The sequence below is a fragment of the Mercenaria mercenaria genome, chromosome 13 (assembly GCF_021730395.1).
Source record: "Mercenaria mercenaria strain notata chromosome 13, MADL_Memer_1, whole genome shotgun sequence".
NCBI classification, from domain to species: domain Eukaryota; kingdom Metazoa; phylum Mollusca; class Bivalvia; order Venerida; family Veneridae; genus Mercenaria; species Mercenaria mercenaria.
In genome coordinates, this window is record NC_069373.1 from 75207202 (window position 1) to 75223686 (window position 16485).

A 16485-nucleotide genomic window follows, 5' to 3' on the forward strand; every position below is an offset into this window, starting at 1 on the left:
AAGGTAACGAAAGAGGAAATTTTGATGTCTCAGTTAGAAAGGCTTACATTTGATAAAGAAAATATTACAATTGTGTCTACCAACTCGTTCTATGAAATTGATAAAATGCTCGACATAACCTCCCATTTTCCTTGCATTTTATCATTTCATTCAACTCGTTCAATAAATTCAGTATCCAAAGTCAATCATGCAATCTCCCCTACTTATTACAAATAGCACAATCCGAATACACGTATTAAATGGCCTTCATAATCCCAAAGCACAATATTACAACACTGAATCCAAGCACGGGTTGTGACAGTTAATAAATTTTATAAGATCCTTTGGAAGCAAGGTACGCAAGAACTCGGTGTTAGACGTACATTTCCTGTGCATAATATACGGAGGACCAGACTAGTTCAATCTAATGTTTTTTCATATCTGTTTCTGTGTTTATCTGAGAAATGAAATATACTTTTAGGGAGTTTATGCGAAATGAACGATAGAATAGGGTCGGCAAATCCACGAATCGCGCTATAGCGTGCCGATCTTATTGTGTCCTTCATTTCGCATAAGCTCCGAAAAAAAATTCATTTCTTATATATATTTACATTAGATTTCCTTTCCATTTGTAAACATAATTATATCATAAATTGCACATATGTTGTTGCATTTAACATTAGAATCAGCTTCCCAGTCCCTTAATCTAAGACACATACTTCTTGACTATAGGAAGACGTCATCAAAACAGCGACCCGTTATCACTAAGCAGTGTTATTTTGGCGTCTTTCCTTTTGCTGTTCATAGAAAATGAACATCATAAGTATCAATGGAAAAGAACAGGGCGAATGTAAATATAGAGTTATGGTCGTTTTGTAATGTACACAATTTGTGCTGATGATAAACTGATAAAAATAGGTACAAATTTACAAAACATAATATTTTGGCGTTTTCTAAAATCAAAATTGGTGTATCTAAAGTCTGTCTCATCTGATTTTGGACTTCACCTTTGGGCTGGTATGAAGTAATGAAACAGAAACAAAGGAGATAAAACATATTTTTTGTAAATTAGAAAAAAATACATCATCCTCGGGAGTTTCAAGGATTTTTGCAGCAATCGTCTAGTATTTCAGAGCGGTTGAATTGATGCCATGTTTGACAATTTTACATATAGTAGTAGAAATAAATTATCGGAGGTCCAAAATTAGGCGAGACAGATTTTATTATAGAATTGTACATTTTCGGTACAATACTTCATAGCACTGGGCGTGTCGCACTTTGTTTGTATTACATGACCCACAGGTATTATTCATATGGCATCATCAGTGAAGTGTTACGTCATTTTCACATTTCTCGCATAGTTAAATGTTGACCTAGATAAATTGTATTCCTTAAAACCAACTTCTCTCTCTATATAATTATTTTGACTCCGTCGCGCATGGACACAAATCTGTTTTGCTGAAATTACACAATCTTTTTTTAGACAACACAGTACCGTCATAACAGTACATGTACAACTGTTTGACAATATATTACAGTTTAAGACCATATATCTTTGTCATTTTATGTTCCCCTGTTCCATTTATGATTGGCTGTCCTTTATAGATATAACTGTCATACGGTAATGTGAGCAGAGTTTCAAATTTTTCCTTTTCGTAAATCCTTTGCGAGAAATTTGAGGTTCCTTCCCCCTTTATCGCTTTGAATTCTAATTCCTTACTCATGGCTACAGCGGCTGCAAGAAGGCGACCTCCAAGACCCATACGTCGGTACTTTTTGTTGACACCTAATGCAAAGAAATGTATTGCTTCGTCAACTTCATATCGTTCAAAGAAGTTCACTTCATTGTCTTTGTGCGTAAGAAAAGTGAATAGACCTCTTAATGGCTCATAGCCCAAGCCTTTAAAGTCAGCAGGTGGATCAGTTTTCCTCATAATGCCAATTATTCTTATACCCATAATCTCTTGTGTGTCTTTTGAGATCATACATATGGATGCGTTCTGCACGAGGTTATCGTACGTAGTCTGCTTAAAGTCCTCGTTCCAGCTGACCCCGAATGACCTACACAAGGGTTCATCTGGGGTGAAATCATTGGCCATGATATCGTAGGTTTCTTTATAACGATCGGGTGTTATGATTGCAAGACGTCCATTCTCCATCTCAAACTTATTTTGTATATTTCGTAAAGCCTGAAAATATACAACGACATACTTCATACATAAACTTACTGTAATGCAGTAAGCTTTTATACATTATAATTTAAACTTACTGTAATGTAACGATTCTGACCTTAGTAAAAATAATAATGTAAACACTATAAGAAGCAATACGAATAAACAGTTCTTATAGATCGGTGTTATGTAAGATATTTTATCTTAAACATTTTTATAGTTTCTCTGAAAATATCCGATACTCATGAAAACGTAGATGTTAAAAGTAGGTTTAATCACGATTTCTGTCTGTCAAAAAATATTGTAAACACTGCATGTACATGTGTCTGCCTGGTGTCATAGTCATGTCATGTATGTATGAGGCTATTTATAGTCGCCGCCTGTAACCCATATATGGCCGACTCCTCCAGAAGACTATTGGTAATTTAAGTGGGAGGATAGTGCAAGATAAAGGAAACACTCCTATTCAAGAAGCTTCCCTGGTTCTTCAGCGTGCCAGGTGTAAAGCATCCATACATAGGACTCTTATTCCAAAGTTAGTAATCATTAGTTGGAGAAGCGAAGGCTCGAGCCCTCGATCCCAGGTTTCGTAATCAAACAGTGTTACCACTGGATCCCTGTCTGCTCTTTCAGTATCAAGTAATGGGACAAGCCGTTACATAGAAATTGGAAAACAAAACAGTGTATCATACAGAAATGGGACAAACCATTATATAGAAGTGGAACAAACCATTATATAGAAATGGAACAAACCATTATATAGAAATGAGACAAACCATTATATTATACAGAAATGGGACAAACCATTATACAGAAATGGAACAAACCATTAGTGGTCCCGGATGGATAAGCTGTACAGTATTTAGTTAATAAAAAGACAGTACCTCTTGTATTATTACCAAGATTCTGTCTGCATTTGCTGAAAAATCAATACCGTTACATTAAACCCTTACAGATATTATAAATTAAAGACTGACAGAAATATCTGCCTGACAGCAACAATGATCATTATTAATAAAAAGTCAGGGAGAATAACTAAAATGGTCACACGAATGTGATCTCACCAAATTGTTTGGAGGAAGCTACGAGGCAATAAAAACACTCGTATCAAATACCATCTAAATTCGACTACCATTACTAAGATATGAACGGACAGACGGACGGCCGCAAACATTCGCAGCTTTGGCAACATTAAATATATACATCTCTGCCTTGCATGGGGGTAACTGACAAGATGAATGGAAATTTAAATACCGTCATTGCTTTATCCAACGCAATTCCACCAGTCGCACCCATTTTATGTACTGCGGCTTAAGTCCTGTAACATTATAGTGAAAAGAAAACGTGAATATAAAGAAAACATATTCAGCATGTAATATCAAAATTTCACACTTGAACACCATATCATAAAAGCTAAATATGACTAACATAGCTGGCAAACTATCAAGAGGTATGTGTTTTTATTTAATATTTACAGATTTATTCATGATGAGGAACATCGAGTTTCATCAACTTCAACCATATGGTTTCAGAGGAGATGTTGTTTAAAGGAAAGTGTGGACGGACACTAGGACGGACGCCGGATAGTGAGCGATCACAAGAGCATACCTCGAGCACTATACGCTCAGGTGAGCTAATTTTTCTCCATGTAAGGTCCGCAATAATTATCCTTCCGAGATATGCTAATAATACATTATGCGAATCTCTAACTTCTCTTTGAGGTTGTGTTGAATTTCAGTAGAAACAGCGGAACTGACGGACAACTGATGGACACACGGACAGACGAAGCGGTGACTTACGAGTCCCCGAAAACATTATCTCAAATATTAAGTGATTTTCTGACAGTAGAAATGATGTAATGCATTACTTTTCCCTTGGAAATATCAACAGCTCTAATTATCTAAATACATTGAGTTACAATTTTCTTACTAATTTATAAAGTTATTTCAGCAAAGATGCAGATGTAGTATTGATAGAAAAACATTCATTAAAACATGCAGTTACTTTATATATAAGGGAGGTAATTTTTAAATTAGGTATTTCAAAATGTTTCATGTTATTTCATTATAGTAAAACAGCATGTTTTTTTTTCTTTCTTTTTTTCTCAATTTAGTGAATAATTTTCTTTTTATCAAGATCGAGACCTGCACTGTTATACACCAGCAATATTTAATGAGTGTTTACTGTTATACAGAGAATAACAGGCTATTGTCGATATTAAAGTTATATGGCGAGGCTGCTATTGGCTGAAAGAGGTGAGGTGATAACAAAACCAAATATCAGGCAAGTGTTATCGCGCAGTTCCCACAGTATTTGCATGATAAATTATAATAAGCGAAATCTCTTATATACAATGATTTTAACTGAAAAAATAGTCAGAATGCAATCTGGATAAAAAGCAACACTTATTCAATATAAATATTGAGAAATGCATAATTTGAAATGAATATCTGAAACTTAAAAATTACCCCATTTAGAAATTGTGTAGCATGTATAGATCTACCTGATGTCAATATCAGTTTTACTACATCTTGAACACCCGCTGTCTTCTAAACAGCCTATATCATGTCTACTAAACCCCAGCGCCACCAGTAAAAAATGGTTATAAGAAAAAGAGAGCTCAATCGACATTTCCGTGGTGCAGCTATCACCAGTTTCAAACTGTAAATGTTTACATTCTGTCTTATATTTTATTGATCAAATATTTCAAAAATCGGAGAATGTAGTGCCGTGTATATACTGTAGTATCATTGTAGTGCCGCATAAATCAACTGAAGTATGGCTAAAATCACAAGAGGTATGGCTTACATCGCTAGAAATGTGACTAAAATCACTAGTTAGTGCACTTTTTAGTTGAACACTTTAATGTAGATCAATTCTAAACAACGTGTGTGTTATACAAAATAAAAAATGTCAAATGTTTTCGTACAATGCTAGCTGAATAAACTTTCCACTGAAAAGAATAAAATATCCACAAGCTCTAACAATGAATTGCATGCATAATTCAGAATATCATTTAGATAAAAATAAGATGAAAATTGCATACATAAAATCACGGACCTTTTCTGACTAAAATTCATATCCAAACTATTGTTATCACAAACTGAAGCACAAATTTTGCATATAAATATATATCCCTTAATATTCTGCTAAATTGCATTGTAATTAAGCAAAATAACAAATACAAAAAAGTAACTTTAAAACTCTTAACAACATGAACAAATTGTTGAACTAAAACTGCACAGACAACCTACAATTTACAAATGTCCTTATGCTTCTCACAAGTCAATAACGGCCCTTGCTCAGCAAAAATTAATCCTCATTCACTTGACAGCTCTAATTCATAGCTTAGCAACTGTGACTTGCTTCATACTAAATTATTAGTCCAAATAATTGTACTCAAGCGTTGAATATCGTTATATCAGTGTATCCCTCTAGGTAGACAACATAAAATATTAGAATGTAAAATCGGTCTACCCGAGGTCTCACTATTTAGACTAACTAAATAATGTGAAAACATACCTATATGCTAGTGTATCCAAATTCACAGTAACAGGTTTTTACACGCCTTCTATAAAAAGCGGTTAAGAGTTATCTGATATCCACTACACAATCGATGAAGCCCGTCGGCTAACACTATTACACGCTCATTGAGCATGAGTAAATAATTCACAGCAGCAGTATCTTCTTCATCGATTTTTGCGTGTCTACGGATTTTCCTATAATTTAATAGTGTCCTAAATCTACCGTACAGCAGACATGGCGCATAAAATTAGACCCATCTACCTCTGACAAAATGTCGATAGAGGATTTTGTTTGTTTGTTTTGGGTTTAACGCCGTTTTTCAACAGTATTTCAGTCATGTAACGGCGGGCAGTTAACCTAACCAGTGTTCATGGATTCTGTACCAGTACAAACCTGTTCTCCGCAAGTAACTGCCAACTTCCCCACATGAATCAGAGGTGGAGGACTAATGATTTCAGACACAGTGTCGTTTATCAAATAGTCACGGAGAACATATGCCCCGCCCGAGGATCGAACTCACGACTCCGCGAACGGTGTTCCGTTTGGACAACCGTGACTTTTTATTTAATACTAAACCGCGAAGTACGATGGTACGATGACGAAAACGCGATGGCACGATGATGAAACAACGATGGTACGATGGTGAAAACGCGATGGCACGATGATGAAATTGCGATGGTGCGATGGTACGATGGTGAAATATCGATGTAATATCGCGTTTTCATCATCGTACCATCGCGTTTTCAACATCGTATCAGTACCATCGCGTTTTCATCATCGTACCATGGCGTTTTCACCATCGTGTCATCGCGTTTTCATCATCGTACCATCGCATTTTCACCATCGTACCATCGCGTTATCGCCATCGTACCATCGCATTTTCACCATCGTACCATCGCCTTCCGGTGGTCATGCGCAGTGGTACATGTAGTATATGTGTCAATAAAATACAGGCTTGATACAATCTCATTTTCACATTGCACTATGTACCTTCTACATCCTAACAGAGATTTTCAACTTACTTCGATGCGGACTGCGGACAGCGGACTGCGTACTTACAGTAGGGGTTTTCTCAAAATATTTAAAGGTTCGCAAGAAAGAAATATATGTTTCTTTTACCTACATATGTAGCAACTTTTGCCTTCATTGTAGCAATTAGTGTATTGTGATATAATTATCTGCTATTATACAATACCTACGTTTAAAGATATATGGATAGTGAACAGGCTACATTTAACACACGTAATCGCAATTTTCAGATGTCATCTAAATACTCTGTCGCATTTTATTTGCCTTTAGCATGTTCTTCAAATATCCGTATGCTTTAACATTTTGTTTTGATATTGAGACATTTCTGGCGTTACCTATCTTCCGCGCGACTCGAACGACATGACATGTGAAGTTTCGAACCCACGGTACTACGATAATACTTCACCTTAATGTGTTCATGCATTAAAAAAGTACAACTTGAAACATGGATTTGAAGATAACGGCGATTCCTATAAAACAGTTTAGTTTTAATTTGTGTTCGTCCATACGATTCCTAGACTTGTTCTTCCTAGCAACAAGATCAGGAAAAAACAGTACAAAACAGTATTGTGAAAAAAAGAATAAACATTCTGAATAAAATGAACGTCCGTTTATTTTTTGTTGCATAGTATAAATAGTGTTCTGGTAGACTTCTGTACGGAAAAAAAGTCATTGTTTTTTATTAGTTTTGATAATTGTAGAATGTTCCATAAAATAGAAATTTTAATGAAATATCTTGAATGATTTCGTTCAACATTTTGTCTGAACTTACAGAAGTACTCATACATGTATATGTCATCCCCGTCGAAACGAGAACTGATACATTACCATAATTTAGCTACAACATCCTGAATAAGTTATGTATCAGCATGTTTGAAAATAAAAAAGATAGCATATCTGATACATTACCATAATTAAGCGACAACATCCTGAATTAGATATGTATCAGCATGTCTGAAAATAATAATAAAAAATAGCCACTTCGTATTAACATAATCTGATATCAGATTTTGAAAAATGACCAAGACAGGCTCGGTCTTGATGACTGAGGTCACGCAAAGATTGAATTCCTGGACTTTTGTTTTTAAAACATTTTGTTTGTTTATTTGTTTTGGGTTTAACGCCGTTTTTCAACAGTATTTCAGTTATGTAACGGCGGGCAGTTAACCTAACCAGTGTCCCTGGATTCTGTCCCAGTACAAACCTGTTCTCCGCAAGTAACTGCCAATTTCCACACATAAATCAGAGGTGGAGAACGAATGATTTCAGACATAATGTCTTTTATCAAATCGTCACGGAGAACATACGCCTCGCCCAGGGCTCGAACTCACGACCCCGAGATCCGTAGATCTGCGCTCTCCCTATTGAGCTAAGCAGGCGGGGTTCAAAACATTTTGAGTTCCAGCCGGGCAGTGAGTTTGATAATGAAACATTTTCATTGATATCAAAATTGCATGTTAAAATTTAATTTTTAAATTCATGACTATTTTCAAGTAACTATTCAGTAAGGATTGTCATGTCTCGGCTGGAATTTAATCTTCAAGTACCGTTAAAACTAGCTGTCAAAATTTCAATCTAAAACCCAGCTGAGACCGAAAATTGTTTTGTGAACAAAGGGCCTGCGAAGCGTCCCATGTCAAAATTCCAATCATATTCCAAAAATGTTTTATGGCCAGTACATGCATAGAATTGTCAACGAAATTATATTTTTGACTTAGTCAACTCCAATGACACCATTTGAGCGATTCTGGTGATCATTTGATACCACCAGCTTAGTAGTCGAGGCTATCATTGTTGACAAAGCCTTTTTAGTCGAGTACCTTTTCGAACATATGCATATATGGTATGTGTAGATACTCTGCTTCAGGGAACTTGAACAAAGATTTAAACTCATGAAAATTCAAGATCTATATTGGTTTAAAAATTCATAATGTAGCCATCATGTATATCACGATAGGATGACCGTATAATTTTAGAGACTGTAGACTGACAAAAATATTCGAAAAAGTTTTGGCTGAGCAATTATCAGAGTATTTTGAACCAATATTTAACAAATTTTTGTGTGCTTTTAGAAAAGGCCATGGCTGTCAGACCACCCTTCTAAAACTAGTTGAAGACTGGAAATCTGCATTAGATTCTAATAAGTTTGTAGCTGCTGTTCTTATGGACCTCTCTAAGGCCTTTGACTGTCTCCCCCATAATATTTTACTATGTAAACTTAAATCATATGGCTTGTCTGAAAACTCTGTTAACTTATTAACATCTTACCTCTCAAATAGAAAACAACAGATCAAAATAGGAAATACTACTAGTGGCTGGGCTGAGATAGTTAAAGGGGTGCCTCAGGGCTCGATCCTTGGACCTCTACTTTTTAATATCTTTTTAAATGACATATTTTATTTTATTGAACAAGGATCTTTATATAATTATGCAGATGACAACACCCTTTCTTTTAGTTCATCAAATTTCGACTCTTTAATTACAGTCCTTCAAAATGAAAGCAATGTTCTTATAAACTGGTTCTCTATTAATTGTATGCAGGCTAACCCCGATAAGTTTCAAGCTATAGCTATTGGAAATAAAACACACTCTAGGAAGCCTAAGCTCAGTATTAAAAATGCCAATATTGAATGTGATGATGTAGTCAAACTATTAGGAGTAAACTTAGATTTTTCTCTCAATTTCGAAAATCATATTAGTACTATTTGCAGTAAGGCAGCACAACAACTAAACATTTTGAAAAGAATAGGCAGAAATCTATGTAAACTAAGTAGGTTAACTATTTTTCATTCCTTTATTTTATCTAACTTCAGCTTCTGTCCTCTGACATGGCATTTCTGTTCCAGTAAAAGTACAAATAAGATTGAAAAAATACAAGAAAGAGCTCTTCGTTTTGTTTATGAAGATTATTTAAGTACATATGAACAGCTACTTAGTAAAGCAAACCTTCCTAGCTTATATATCAGAAGAACTAGATCAATGGCCATAGAAACATTTAAAATTCTCAACAACATCGCTCCATCTGTTCTAAATGATTTAATTCATGCTCATGATGCTGGTTACAATTTTAGGTATTCCAACCTACTAGAAGTTCCCCGGGTAACAACAACTAGGTATGGTAAACAAAGCTTCAGATATGCCGCTCCGGTTCTGTGGAACTCGCTCCCAGAAAATTTTAGGAAAACATCTAGTTTTAATCAATTTAAAAGCTTAATTTCACACTGGAATGGTCAAGACTGCAAATGTTCAATGTGTAAACATACTTAGTAGTTTTTTCCGCAGGACCGGACGGCATCTCTTTTCATTATACCCAACCAGATAGTTTTTGTTTTGTTTAGCTGTTTTTGTTGTATGCCTTGTCCCTCATAGTTTGCTACAATGTAGTATGTGTACTTTGCTTCTTTTGTGTAGTTGACATAGTTTTATGCTTTCTTATCCGTGCTTAGTTGCTTTAGTTACTTGCTGTGCTTTTTGCATTGTGTTGTCAATACTTGTCTTGCTTTGCATGCTTTAGCTACTTTTTGTATACCTTGTTTCCTTGTGTAGTCGACTTATATCTATGCCTTGTTCTCCATGTTTAGCTGCTTTAGCTAGTTTCTTTGTTTGTTGCTTTAATTGCACACCTGTCTTTATATTATTTTTATGTAATAATGTGCATGCTTTTTATGTTCTCTATGTGCTATTGTTACTATTACATCTTATTTTCATGCTATGTTTTATGTGCTACTGTGAAGGAGCTGCTGCTCAGTTCATTTCAGATCTGATCTGAGGTGATATTCTCGTTTAGCATATTTTTTTTTTTCAGCTTTTTGCGCCAGTTTTGCCTCTCAGTCTTTTACTTCATGTTTATCTTAGGTAGTTCTTAGGCTTTTGGTCAAGAGCAGCAGGTCTCTCACAGGTTTAATCTTCATGTTGTACTGCTACATGTAATTTTGTATAATCCTATCTCTTATTTTACAGCTTGCTTACTATATGTTTTAACTGCTTATCTTTGTTATATATAGTCGGTTAAAAAGCGCCTGTCGCTTATGTTGTATTGTTTCTCTGTCTTGCCGACTTAAAATAAAATTTATCTTATCTTATCTTATCTTATCTTATGACCGGGAAAACCGAATGAAATCGGTACCGTATAAAACTGAATTTGTAGGGTTTGAAATGGTTAAGAATATATAATACCACGTGCGACATTTATTACCGCGGTGCATTAAAATGTTACGCATCGTATCGTGCATATTCAAAATTGTGCGTCGTACAGAAGCAGTTCAGCGTCGCGAGTGCAATAATACGAAACTGGGTGTTTCCATATACACTATATACATTCTTTGATACCAAATATTCAATTATTACAAGTTAAAGCATAGCAAAAGTCCCTTCTAGGGCACATCTATATATATATATATATAATGATCATCTTTTAAAATTTTGGTTGCAATGTCTGTTTAAAGTATTGGTCATCAGTGTGCGGAACCCCAGAATAGGACACATGGACAAGACCATTCTACCATATTGACATTCCGTATCCTCCCGTTTAATCAGGGAGTCAGTGGCGCAGTGGTTAGCAGTTTGGACTACGCCAGCGATCCGCGTTCGATTACCGGACCCGGATCGATTCCCAGTTGAGGCTGATATCCCGACTAGTGTTCAGTACTGGGTGATTTACTTTAATTTGGTACTGTTTCCAACAGTATCGGTCTAGACTGGATGCTGGGGAGGTAAATGACGCCTGCCGTGAGCTCGGCTGGAAATAATTTGTTCCATTCATTCCAGTTGGGAACTTTCGTCGACAAGAAACTTTACTTACTTTTTAAATGCACCTGGGGGCATTACATTTTGCACCAAGAGTATGTTTATTTCTGTATCAAAATACAAAAAGTAAAAACAAAACAAAAAAAAAACCAAACAAAAAAACAAAACAAAAAAACACTAAAATTAAAAAAAAAAAGAACTATGTTGTTTTATACTGCCTAAAATGTCAAGTAGGTATTTATACTAACATAAATTGTTAAATCCAACACCCAAGTAAATACGTTACCACTTTCAGTGGAGTAAATACGGCAATAAGAATACACTGGCTATACACATTTGATCCGGTCAATCTAATTTCACATGTTGCGTGAATTTGTTGCATATACATTAGAGGGTCGCAATGGGATTTGTTTTCACATATCGGACCATGCATTCGAAGGAAACGATAATATTTATTTTGGTGTTTACATGTAAATTTGCTGATATATGTATACATGTCATGCTCTTCAAGAATGGAGGAAATAAAAGAATCAATCAATCATCCTATGTTATCCGTGGAACGTGTTCAGTCAGAGTCGCCTAAATTAGGAAATAATATGTTTAACGTCAGAGATTATTTCTAAGGTCACAGAGTTTGATTGGCCAGCTCGTAATGACAACAGATTTCGAGGTCACTTGCTCAGTCAAGTGTGTCTTACCGGCCCTAAGTATTCCTTCTCAAGAGAAGGAACAATAATAAGTAATAACTTATAACATACGTTGCTGTAATCCCCTATGCATAGGGGTCGCCTGAGCTAAAATAGTTGAACCTCTTGCGGTGCAGGGGAAGGGAAGAGAGTCTGTCTCCTCACCAGGTGGTCATTGGTTCAAATCCTGGATGATAGGTTATGTTGATCGTTGAATCAACAGCCGTTTTCACTTCTAGCGAATACTGGCTAGAACTTCACGAAATTGACAGCAAGCATATAAATAAGCTCCAGCACTTCAAATAAAAAAGAACAGGCCTGCGATACAGATCCACTAGCCTCTTGTTCATAAATACGGTAGTCGAAAGATTTTAATAGATACATTAATCAAAAAGCGAGATAAAAGGTAAAAGGGTAAAAAAATGCTCTTGCGCTGTTAAGAATGCTTACAAGACAAAATATATCGGTAATTCATATACAATAAGACGGATATTAATAAATCCTATAACTGCCTTTTCTCAGATATTTTAAATGGAAACAGTATTACGGCATTAGAACCGGATGCTGAATTTATGCATAACTTCCTCATATACAGTTTGAGAAAACCGCTATAGTAAGTCCGCAGTCCGTGGTCCACAGTCAGTGTCGAAGTAAGCTGAAAATCTCTAACAAGAATCAGCTGAGTTTGAATAATACCAAGTGACTATTACACTCAGCTTTTTATTTACTTTCATGCATACATAAAATACAAAGGACGTGGCCGTGAAGATTTTACTGTTTTAATGAACTGAGTACTGAACATCTTATAAAACACTTTGCAAAACAGCAGAATCTAAATGGTAAATTTCTTCTCACAAAGTACACTGAGATACATTCATCTATTGTTGACAAAAATACAAGTGTACCGGACTACGCATTTCTAACCGGAAGGCGATGGTACGATGGTGAAAACGCGATGGTACGATGGTGATACCATGATGGTACGATGATGATAACGCGATGGCACGATGGTGAAAAAGCGATGGTACGATGGTGAAAACACGATGGTACGATGGTGAAAACGCGATGGTACGATGGTGAAACCACGATGGTACGATGATGATAATGCGATGACACGATGGTAAAAACGCGATGGCACAATGGTACGATGGTGAAAACGCGATGGCACGATGGTACGATGATGAAAACGCGATGGCAGGATGGCGCGATGGTGAAAACGCCGTGGTACGATGATGAAACGCGATATTACATCGACATTTCGCACCATCGCGATTTCATCATCGTGCCATCGCGTTTCACCATCGTACCATCGTTGTTTCATCATCGTGCCATCGCGCCATCGCTTTTCGTCATCGTGGTCTAGTATTAAATAAAAAGTCACGATTGTCCAAACAATAACACATCAAACAAAGCTGAAAAATAGCGATCGCCATTAATTCTCTCGCATTGAGTGTACGCACGCATTGAATGTACACAATTAAACCTATGTAATCTTTGGCCAGTATATTGTACACTCAATACGTGCTTGCATCCAATAGGGGCGATTTAATGTGGGCGGAAAAGTAGCAAGCAAACTCAAAGGTTCGGTCGCGAAGGACAAAAGAAATATTCATACTGCTGGTGTTGTGTTGCGCAATTGAGGTGTGTTTGCTCAATATGACACAATTACAAATATTTAAAATGAGCAAAATGCTATTCAATACAGATATAATAAAACGCCATATGTGTGAAATATCTGTATCTATCCTGTGATCATAAAAGCTCTGTCAACGCGAATCGTGAAAAAGTATGAAGTCAACAAAAGAGCCAATTTTGATCTCATGTGCATAGTCTAACATTTCTTTTGATATTCCAGCTGCTATACAAAAGGGAATATCACATTTTTTTTCTTCAAATCCTGCTTATGGAGAAATAATTAACAAAAAAATATTGGGAATGGAGTTGCGACCCCGGTCATGGCGTTGCTGATATACAGCATATAGTCAAAGTTTCTTTCACGTATGTGACTTCAAATTGAACAGTTTGCACATTCATAGTTTCTAATAACTGTATCATGATTTGAACACAATTACCAGTATTGTATCATTGTCTATACCAAATGGTACAGTGGACCTCAGAAACGATGCAAACTATTAAAGAGGAAAACACTCATAATAACTAATTTTAAAGCAGGCTGTTATCATTTTGCAAATCATTTACGTAAGCAGACAAACAAAGGGGCAATGTTTGTAATTCTGGACCAACATTGGCCAAATGCCGTTGACTGGGGTTTATCTATTACATTTTCCTGAATTTTGTGATTCGATACAAATAATGTTTACATACACTCTCTATCAAAATATAAATCGATCAAATTAACCTCTGAATAGCAACTTATACCATTTTCTTGCCTTTTTTAGATAGACAGTGAGATAAGGTGATTCTTAAAAGACAGGCCGTGAAACTGTAAAAAAAAATCGCAAATTTGTTTCGGTTCTATACCATTTTCAAAAATATTAAAACAATGGAAACAAGTACAAAAGTTGCTGCGAAACGCATCAAAAGAGAGCGCGTTGCTCAAAGAAATGCTATACAAGGCTATAGTTGGAACCGATGGATTTTCCGTATGAATTAAAACCATCAAGATCAAAATAGTTTCTTTAAGTAGCTCATTGTGAAATGTAGTAGGAAATATAGTCAACCCTGTGCTAAAAACCACCTCCGAATAAAGGCCACTATTATAAAACCTGCTCATAGTCAACTGTTTTCTCTTTTGACATTTAACCAAAATATAGTGTGAATTTACCTGTGTTGAAAACATTCCTGTGAATAAATACCATTTTTTCAGTTCCTAAGGGTGGACTTTACAGACAGGTTTGACTATATTGCACAACACAACTGAAAAGGGTGATAAACAGGATAATGTTGTTTTCCAGATTATCGTATACGAGGGTTGTTATAATGTAGACTTTAGCCAGAACTGTAATGTCTTGTTGTCTGTAACTGCTTGACAGTTTCTAGTGTACCTTGAGCTGTGTCTGGCTCCAGCTTCCGTACTTGCCTGCTTCAAAGATGGTGTGGATCGGCATGGCGTTTGACGTTCCAGGCATTGTCCAGCTTTAATAATCGAAGAAATCATTCATTGTGAGATGGGCTGTGATGTATGTATCTGTTTCACTTCGATTAGTTGTCTGTGATTTAATCAAATAATGGTCTTTGCTTGTGGGTTCTGGTATTTAAGTCATTAAAATGTCCATTTTTCTGCAATTGTAGTGGACAAATTATGCATTTTTACTAAAAATTACATGTTTTTTTTAAAGTAACTGCTTATTTTGATACATCAGTTTGCAACAACAAAAGGCCTAAAGTTAAATAAAACACGCTATAAGACCAGCTGGTGATATTACAATTGATTTCATAAAAATCTAATTGAAATTTTCGGAAGAAAGTCAAATTTCGTTATGTGCCCTTTTCCTACAAAATTCCAGTTTCGTAGCCAATTTATCCGCAAAGTAGGTCTAATGTTTGTAATGTTTCTGTGCAAAATTTGTTTTGCGATGAGAATGTCTTGTATAACATTTCTCGAAAGACCCCAAGTTACAGTTACAAGATTTTGAGGGAAAATTTTGGCTAAATTAAATATCTGGTTAGATTTAGGTGTCACCCCGGTAATTAGGTACTTCCGAGTCGTTGTATCTCAGGAAGTAGTTCTTTGAAATTGTGAAGTCTCCATTTTGAAGCCATCCCTTTTTTAACTGGTTACTTTTCAAATGTATTTATTGACATTGTGTAAATTTTGTCTCAATTCTTATGACTTATGACAGTTGTTTTGTCTGTTTTCTTCAGGACAACATTTCTGTGCGGAAGGATTAAAAAGTACTCTGAACCAGACAACTTTGACAGATGCGTATGAAGATTTTAACAGCGATTGTAAACATTGAAATGCAGCAGAAAATTTCATTGTTGATGCCAGTTGTTCTTTAGTGATAAATGACTTGTATAGAAATACAGAGCTGCCATTGCTGTAATTTTGTTGTGAAATTCACAGTTCGTGTCCGGAAATGCTTATTTTACTATACAGCAAAGAAGAAGAAATGATACCGGGCCGACACCGTAACTGAAAGTTAGTGGTGAGGTAGTAATTAATGAACAATTAATTGTTCCTATATGATCGTGCCGTACCCGTACCGTACATTCATATTTAGAGGTAAAGTTGGTTCTTTAATGCATAATTCTGTTATGTAACTGTAAGAGAACTTTTATAGCGAGTGTGTGTGTATGTTCGTGTTTATATTAAAAGAAAATTACACATATTGATTTGACCATGTGACTAACGACTAAAATAATGTATAAACTGATTACTCAATAGC

The 16485-nt window shown here is 35.7% G+C and overlaps 1 protein-coding gene across 2 annotated transcripts; it reads right to left on the bottom strand.

Moving 5' to 3' along the window:
• Positions 1-628: 628 nt before the first annotated feature.
• LOC123529616 (uncharacterized) lies at positions 629-5890 on the bottom strand. Of its 2 annotated transcripts, none has more exons than XM_045310010.2 (3): positions 5673-5890; positions 3405-3468; positions 629-2168 (listed from the first exon to the last, which is right to left on the bottom strand). In XM_045310010.2, the coding sequence occupies exons 2-3, from the start codon at positions 3444-3446 to the stop codon at positions 1512-1514; spliced, it is 699 nt and encodes a 232-aa protein (XP_045165945.2). In that variant the 5' UTR covers positions 3447-3468; positions 5673-5890; the 3' UTR covers positions 629-1511. The 2 variants fall into 2 exon arrangements, with proteins under 2 accessions (XP_045165945.2, XP_045165947.2); XM_045310012.2 differs by lacking the exon at positions 5673-5890 and adding an exon at positions 5405-5566.
• Positions 5891-16485: the final 10595 nt, after the last annotated feature.

Excerpts from the sequence above, each read along its gene's own strand:
- LOC123529616 (XM_045310010.2), bottom strand. The coding sequence starts at position 3,446 with ATGGGTGCGACTGGTGGAATTGCGTTGGATAAAGCAATGACG. Across the intron at positions 2,169-3,404 it reads CGTTGGATAAAGCAATGACG|GCTTTACGAAATATACAAAA; the intron begins GTATTTAAATTT and ends GTATATTTTCAG.